The sequence below is a fragment of the Anomalospiza imberbis genome, chromosome 13 (assembly GCF_031753505.1).
Source record: "Anomalospiza imberbis isolate Cuckoo-Finch-1a 21T00152 chromosome 13, ASM3175350v1, whole genome shotgun sequence".
Classification (NCBI taxonomy): domain Eukaryota; kingdom Metazoa; phylum Chordata; class Aves; order Passeriformes; family Viduidae; genus Anomalospiza; species Anomalospiza imberbis.
This window is the reverse complement of record NC_089693.1, coordinates 8,535,506-8,544,154: the sequence shown is the minus strand read 5'-3', so window position 1 is coordinate 8,544,154 and position 8,649 is coordinate 8,535,506. Positions and strand designations below refer to the sequence as shown.

At 39.0% G+C, this 8,649-nt stretch overlaps 1 protein-coding gene across 1 annotated transcript in view; it reads right to left on the bottom strand.

Annotated features, from left to right (window-relative positions):
* Positions 1 to 375: 375 nt before the first annotated feature.
* Positions 376 to 8,649, bottom strand: part of ABHD17C (abhydrolase domain containing 17C, depalmitoylase) — a 29,950-nt gene continuing 21,676 nt past the window's right edge. The window contains exons 2-3 of the mRNA XM_068203778.1: positions 4,978 to 5,157; positions 376 to 1,888 (exon numbers count right to left, since the gene is read on the bottom strand). Coding sequence (XP_068059879.1) covers positions 1,669 to 1,888; positions 4,978 to 5,157 — 400 coding nt within the window. The 3' untranslated portion in view covers positions 376 to 1,668. The remainder of the gene's footprint in view (positions 1,889 to 4,977; positions 5,158 to 8,649) is intronic.

The following is an 8,649-nucleotide window of genomic DNA, read 5'->3' as shown; positions in this document are numbered from 1 at the left end:
TGATGCCCAGATCCAGAGTCTAAGGATCTAGGTGATGTGAACAAGGATGCATGTCCTCATTTCACTGGAAGTGAAAATACAAGTTTTTCCCCTTTTGCAGTAATAGGGCCAAGGCAATAGTCAAAGACAATGCACACTTGCAGCACTGAAAATTAACTGCAGGCCTGTTAGAGGAATTCTTAACAACTATGTTCAAATATTTCTTCCAGGCAATGAATCAGGATTTTTCATTACTTAGAACCAGCTGAACACCATTTAAACGTAACCTTTAGCACATTTGATATACATACCCAGCTTACTCTATCAAGTAATGCTTTTACACTTTCCTCATGTACAAAAATTCTGCACCAAATAAGATTCCAAACTTGAGCAAGCTCTAATCCATGCATCCTTTATTCCATTACAATCACTGTGTTGCTCTCTAGCAACAGGACACAAACTGCAATCAATCGCAATCAATTTATACAACAATCTGAGGCTTACAGTACATTTAAGGCCTTTAAATTTGGAAAAATTAGACCTACCCTAGCAGTGTAACAATTTTTAAGTGTTTTGCATTTCTGATGCATAATCTGTGCGATTCCAGTGTCAAAGAATCAAATGACTTCTAAACTAAAAAGATCAGCTCAATGAAAATTTAGTTACATAATTCATCAAAACATAAATGTGTAAATTCTATTTTTTTTTTTTTGTCCTGGAAACTTTATAAAACTTTAATAGCAAAATAATATAGGGATAAAAACATATTTTAACAAAATGTATTCAATCATATACAAACCAGAATTTTGCAGTTTATTGTAACTAGACTTAAATTAAAACTACCAATTAAGAATCTATGCACAATGTAAATTCAAATATGTACAGTACTTTTAAAAAGTCTACAGGAATGCTTTACAGAAGGAAATGTCTGTTATGGCTATTATTCAGACAATCTGAATATTAAAATGAGTTTTCTAGTAGTAAATTTACACATTTATTTTTAAACAAAAGCAGTTTTGTCCCTAGATCCTTTAAGAATATTCCAGTTATGTTTATACAACTAATGGAGAGGTCGTTACAGAGTTTAGCCCCATATAGTAGTTTGTTTATTTTCAGGTAAAAGTATATTTAAATAATTTACTTGGGAAGATCAGTAAGTTAACAAAAGAACACTAGAAGGGAGGAGGGGGAACTTCATCACAATAACTTTCCAGTTACAATACCACAGCTAGAAACTTCACAGAGTAAGTACTCCCTTAGATTGAACCCATGATTGTTCAGAACAAGCTGTAGCTCGTAACAGTTGTGTTCTCCACTCCGAGAGCACAATGGGGAAAAGTCTTTGTAGGACAGAATTATAAATGATCTGAAGTGAGACAGAGAAAACTGATCTTCGATTAATACAGCACTAGGTAAAAAGTGTCCCCATAAGCAGCTAGGATTCCCACTTCCTTCAGGGCAATGAAGCTAAAAATTGTTGGAATTACAGTAGTTGACCATATTTGTGTGCATTAGTAGAATCATTTCCAGATAGAAAAGACAAATTTCATCAGATGTTTGATTAGAACACCCTCAAGACAGGGTATTTCTTCATAGTATAAAGCTATTACAGCTATCCAGTTAAAGCATGTGCAAAACCAGGTAATTTCTTCCGTTCACAGTAACTGAGGTAAAATCAGGTAGGCTTCTTCAGGAGTTGGGAAGTTCATGAGATATGAACTGTTTTAGTCTCTCTAAGTACTGTGCATAAAGCTCTATGTCATTATGCCCAGCCCCTTCCACCCAGAGGGGCTCTACTGCTCGTGGACATCGCTCGTACATGGCCAGGCCATGGGAGAAATCGATCACCTCGTCTTCGGTACCATGGATGACCAGCACAGGAGAGGTCACTTTAGAGATCTTGTCAATGCTGGGGGAAGGAAAAGAAAGACATAGCTCAGTTTGGGGCTTTCAGTTTCACATCAGTAGAGGAAGCAAGCTTAACTGTTGACACACAACCCAGTTACCATGGCATGTTTTTAAATGGCTGCAGACCACTGGAATTGTGCACAAGTGAAATGGGACAAGGCTAGTTCCCAAAACACATGTGTGAAAAAGGAGCTTGCACTGCCATCACCACCATCCCACCACTGCTAACAACAACAAGTTTGAGTGGGCAGCATGCACATAAAGTTTGGCACCCAAAAATCCCCCACCAAAAGAACTACTGTATCTACCACACAAAGCACTGTGAGGCAAGTAAGATTCCATGGGACATTCTGCAAGCATGGACTCTTCTCACATGACACATTATCACCTTCCAATTTAACAGATTAGGAACTAATTAATAACATTCCAGTCATAAGATTTTATTAACCAAAAAAAAAAAAAATCTTTGGCTCATGGAGCTTGAACCTATCTTTGAACCCAGGCAGATTCAGCTAAAGGAAAACAATCTGTTCTACTGATTATTTAAGTTCAAACAATGAAACAGAAAACTGTGGGAGAAGAGCATTACACAGGTTTGCATTTAACTGCAAACCAGAGAAATCACACAGGATTTTCCTTTATGTAACCAGCCTCTTTGCCAGCTGTGACTGCAAAGTGGCTTTAGAGTAATATTTTTCCTTTTGTCCAGCTACCTGCAGCAGACCAATATAGCTTGAGACTACCTGTCACAGGAAAATGGGTTCTGAGGGAAGAGAAGAGTGACAAAGGCACCTTCCCGCTGAAGAGGTCAGGCCAGAAACCTCAATTATGAAGCATCCTGATAGCACATGAACTTGCAAGCAGTGAACAGCAGCTTTCTCTGACTCTCCTCACACAGGCCCCAGCTTTTATTTCCAGCCAGCCATTTCATGCTGGTAATTACCAATGATTCCAAATCTGTGTAGAGACACCATGTGCTAATGAACTCTCAGCTTCCTACCCTCCAATTCCATCAACAAATGGAGAAATGTGGAGAAATGAGTGCTGGTACTACTCAATTTTATGAGAGGATAAATCTATTTCTTTAGGGCAGCTAATAAAAGGTGTTTGGATTTGCCTGCTACTGAAGAACAAGAAAGCATGCAATTTTGGCATCACCATTGATTTTACAAAATGATCAAGACTGCTTAAAATTATTTTAAAAATACAAATATCAGCATACCCTGACTAAAAAACAGGTTCAATAAAGTTTTATGAAAATTTAAAGTTAACTAAAAAGATGTGAACTGAAGTGCTAAGTCTCACACAAACCTCAACATTTAGCATTCTAGAGAACTGCCACTGGTACTCTAGTGAACAGCTGAGTGTAAATACATTTCTGTCTGTCTCTATAGCACTCAAAAAAAACCCCAGGTTTCATGCCATTTAAGGTACTATTTAAAATTAAAATGCAGCTTTATTTCACTTTTCCTGTGTGGAACTTGACATGTGTGCAACTATGCTGAATAAAAAAAAATCCCAACATAAAAGAGGCATCAGAATAATGCAGATTTTGTTTTTCCCCATAATTTTCATCCCAAAATTAGTATCATAGCCAAATGTAAATACTTTATAATCAATATGCTGTATAAACTGAAGTTTTAAGCCCATGAGAGGTCTGGTGTAATAGATCTATCAGCTACATACAGCTACAGAGATGTTTATGTGTAATTTGTGTGGCTAGACACTAAGTTCTCATTTATTGTAGGAAACCCCTTTCACTTCAGTATTCATATAATTAAACAATTTTTTTCACATATATTCACAGACCATTAAGCCAGATAATATTTATATTTTGCAGAAAATTGGAAGGTGTCCCATTGCCAAGTCAGCAACTCATAAAGCAGTATTTAAACTGCACATTAGCCTTACTTAGTATTCTCAGCCACACAGCTCTGCAGCTAGAAAAATCTACAGGAACCAAATTCTCATGGAGTCCCAACATAAAATGCACATAATAGCAACTCACTGTAGGTGCACACAGAACTATTTTGTTTCCTACTGAGAAGACAGACAGTTGAGCTGCACACATTCATAAAGAGCACTGCTGTTTATTTTCACTGCTCCCAGTACCAGGGAAGTCAGCCTGACAGCAATGAACAGCTCAGTAGGGCAAGCACAAAATACTCAAGTGCTACAGCACATCTGCTGTCACTGTTCCCTTCCCACTCTTCTTTTTAAAACTGTTATTTGATTTGGCTGGTAACAGCTAATCACTGTTACTTCTGTAATCAGAGCTATGTTTAAGGCTTTGTTTTTTCCTCTCTTGCAGAAGCATTTGTAAATATTGGATTTCAGGTTTGAGGATGATGAATGAGCTGGAGTGTAAGAGCTTCAAATTCAGTCTGCACCTCCAACAAGTTAATTAATTAACTAATAATATGTTTGAAAGGATTCTAAACATGGGGACTGTGAGAACCACTATTACTTCACCACCATTCCTTCTAGCTGTTCTGGCATATGGATTTTTACGGCCTCCCACAGCTGCTAATTTTAATCTGTTGTAACCAAAAATAAAACAAAAGTAAGAAATGCAATGAATATTCCTTACTATACTTATCACAAGCATGACTTTCTGACGTAAAGCCGAGTTTTGACCAAGACTTCAGTGAGTGTCTGTTTTATCTTCTCCCTTACATGGACCACTAAGCTTTTTACCTGTGCTTCCCCCTGCCCTGCTATAGAGAGACTGGCTTCTCCTCTCTATATTCTTCCATAACTTAAACTGGAACAAATGAGAAGTTCTAAAAGATTCATAGAATATCTGCTGTTCCCATGACCTCTACTATTCCCAAATAGTTGGGTACTCTGGGTCTGTTGCAATTGTTTTATCTTAAAACCAGTTGCATATAATTTTCTAGAGCTTCTTAAAACAAGCTTATTATCTTCTAAAAAATGGGACAGGGACTTTGTTTTGGTCACAAAATCAGGATTCTACAAGATCCCCCCACCCAGGGAGGAACAAATACAAGTCTTCAGTATCTACTTATACCACCAGTCCCTTCTAAACACCTATAGAGATGGTGAGAACAGAAACCCCCCCTTACATACCTCGGGAAAGCATCAAAGCAATAGGTTTTCCTGGTGTCAGGAAAAGCCACCCGTAACCCAGACATCAGGGGAGAATGGAGGATCACAGCTGCACACTCGTACCGAGATGCCAGGTCCACTGTAGGGACAGTACCAATGCTCTGACCATACAGGATAATGTTCTCAGGACTGACTCCATATCTGCAGAGAAAAGGAAGATCCCTTTAAAACAAAAAAAGCCAAAACACAACACATTTCACATCAATTTCACATCACAGATGCAGAAACCAAACCAAACCAACAAGAGTAGAGGTGGATAAAACCAAAGCATCCCTCCTTATCCTTTGTGGGTCTTTAAAATCTGTTCCTAGGAGTCACAACCTTACAAGTTTAAATTTTAAAACAGTCCAGCAAAGTAAACAACCCAAATATTATACAGGCTTAAGAGAGCTATCCTCAAAGAAGGAATGGCAATTTGGTCATTAATCTTTACCTTTTTCAGGAACAGCTCTTGTCTTTCACTCCACAGCACAGCAAATTCTAAATGCTACTTCCCCCCTATCAAGAGGCACTCTCAGGAATTTCAGGTGGATGTCCTGGAGGCTAACAGCCCTTCCACCATTAAACAAGACAGTTACTCCTCTGCCCACCTTTAATTCCATGCAGTTGGAATAAGATAAAACTGCCTTGTTAGTGATAGTAAAGACAACAGGTCTGTTCATTTTTCCAGTTACTGATCAGTATAAAATATTCTTCATTTTTCTTCACCAGTTTAAAACAGGTTGATGCCTTTGGTTTTAGCTTTTATATTTCTCAGATTCTCTGCTGCCTGATATGCAACTCTGAAACTTCATATTAGGTGTTAGTAAGTTCTCTTCACAGTGTAGTTATAAAAAACAATCCCTTCCCAGCTAGAGAACCAAGGACAACTGTTACCCAAAAAGCATAAAAATGCAAAGAGAAGGGGAAAAGCCAGGGGGTTGAGACTTCATGACCAGGAACTGCAACTGGACAATTGAACCCAATATGTAGATGAAACAACTTTTATAAAAGTGTAAAAACTCATGACCAGGATCCATCTTGGATTCAACCTGGGTGTAGCCCTGGCCAGGCTCTTGTGCTGCCCAAGGTGTATCCTTTTAAGGCCTTTCAATAAATACCTATTTTGTCCATTTAGCTCTGTCTAGTGTCTGTTCCAGATCAGCCCTTCTAGGCATCAGGGTCAAGTTTATTTTGTAACTATAAAAATACATCATTCCATAAAATGCAGGGTTCATAGTGAGTCCTGCATGGTTCCCCAATATTCCCATCCAGTCTCTGAAACTGTCCCAGCCCGTGTGCTGCTTCACACTGCAAAAAAAGCTGAGAATGAGACTAATTCAGTGTTCATTGAATGTATGCAAAACAGAAAGGAATTTGGAAGGGGCACAGAAGGAGGTGACAGTGGATAATGGAAGTGAAGAATATTTGGCCACCAGAACTTGTTAGGAAAGCTGCAAATCAAAGCTGTTACTCAGTTATAAAGTATTTACCCAGAAGATTTCTCTCTGTCAACTCTACCTCCCATTGCCAGCTGTAAAATCAAATACAGAAGAGAACACATTTCTAGTAGAAAATAATTTATGTAAAACATGTCTTTTTGAAAGTCTACACCATCTACAGTCCTGTGGTCACTGCTGACAATAAAAAGCAAACCCTGCAGTTCAGGCTATATCCCATCTACACCTGGAAGGTTTCAATTTCCTTACAAAGCTTCTTGCAAGCTGTAGAGCAGGCCTGGAGAAGACTCGACTTTCAAGCAGCTAAATGATTTGGTATGTGCCAAAAGAGAAAATTAAAATGACAGCAGAAGAAAGATCAATTAATAATTAAAACTAAGAATAATCCAGTACTAATCATCCAATTACAAGCTGTCAGGATTGCCTTGTTTCATGATGAAGTATAACTAGACTGGATTGTAGCCTGTGTGAAACCAAAATTTTCTTAATATTTTTATACTGCTGAGCATAAGGGTGCTTTTGGCATCTACTGTTATATGAATAAGCAACTGTATAAAAATATCTCTCAGGAGTAAAATTGTATCCTCTTGGTAACCAAGCAGCAGCTGATGCTGGCAGTCTGTCACCACAGCCACAGGCTGATGTTTATAAAGAGATGCTGTGCAGCTTTTTTAGCAGATTTTTTTTTGTTCCTCAGTGTTAGATATGGTCCAGCACACAGCAGGGCCTGGCTGACTCGGTTAACAGGACCTTGGAACAAAGTTTTGTCATCACAGACTTTGTTCCAGCTGCTGGGTGGGGAGGGCTGGAGGCATGCACCCCCAAGGCACCACATGCACTCAGCCCATCTGCCAGCTGTTGCATCATATTAAAGACAGGCAGAAATGCATCAGCATCAGGGATATACAAGAAAACAGGACTGGAACATGATCACCTACATGGTGTTTCAGCGGGCATGGAATGATATTAATGCTGGTAGGTTTCGCAATGCCATCCTGAACTGCAGTATCATGAAAAATGTGAAGTTTCCTTTCTAAAAGGTTATATATAAATATAAGCAGAATGTGGAAACAGATATCTGAACGAGAATCTGAACAGAAACAGATATCTGAACAAGGATAACAGGACTGCATAGGGTGGCAAGAGAATTCGACACATCCAATTGCCTTAGTATGTCAATTTTCTCCAACACTGATCAGTTTTAGACTCGCTCCTTTTGATGTTATTTTGTTTCTTAAAACATCTCATATTGTAAAGGGAGAAACTTGCTGTTGTGGCAATAGGTATTCTAGAGAAAAATCTGTTTCATAGTATGCCAGGTAAAGTCAGAAACAGTCTATAGCATCATTAAAAAAGCCCAGAGATACGTCTAAATTTAAAGTAGCCCATCATCACTACAACTATTCAGTATCCAACTCCACAGAAAGGAAATGTGGCAATCTGGACAAAATGAATAATTGCAAAAGGGTATTAGGGAACGGAGTTAGTGCACTCTTAGCCTATCATTAGAGCAAATGTCTTTTCTGCTTTATATTCCTACTGACTGACAACTAAAAGAATCTCTGGGGCTGTTTTATTTAGGGACAGTTCCCCTCTTCAAGACAGAAGAGTTACTGTAACAGATTTATCTTTTTAAGCCCTTTACCATTAGGTCATCACTCAGCAAGCGAGACATCGAGCTTACCGCAAACATCAGCAGAAACAGCTACATGTAATATTTATTTATCCTGAGGCCAAAGGACACAGGACAACTCATGAGCAAAGACCATGAATAATTGAGGTGTGCAAGGTCCTCAGAGCTGAGGGCCAGGGCTTGGCTCGTGATCCTCGTGTGCTCACAAACACTGCCCAGTGGTGACTCAGCAAGCACCGCTCAGCCCAGGTACAAACCCACCTGGGGGCTTTAGCTTTAAAACAACGTTCTTAAAGCAGAGGCTGCGTCTCTTCCTCACTCTCTGCAAACTTCCTTGTGTTAGATCCTTGCACAACAGGAGCAGTGATACCGAAAGTGAAAGGGAAGAGAAGAGCAGACATGGGTAAGGAAGGCAGCAATGAAAGGGAAACTGGGTGACACAAAAAAAGGGAAAGAATATGGTAGAAAAAGGCAAAAGACACTCTGGAAAAAGAGGAATCCTGTTACAGTCTGCTCTCCTATTAAGGAAGAAAGTCTTTCCACTAGCTAAACAGCAGCCCC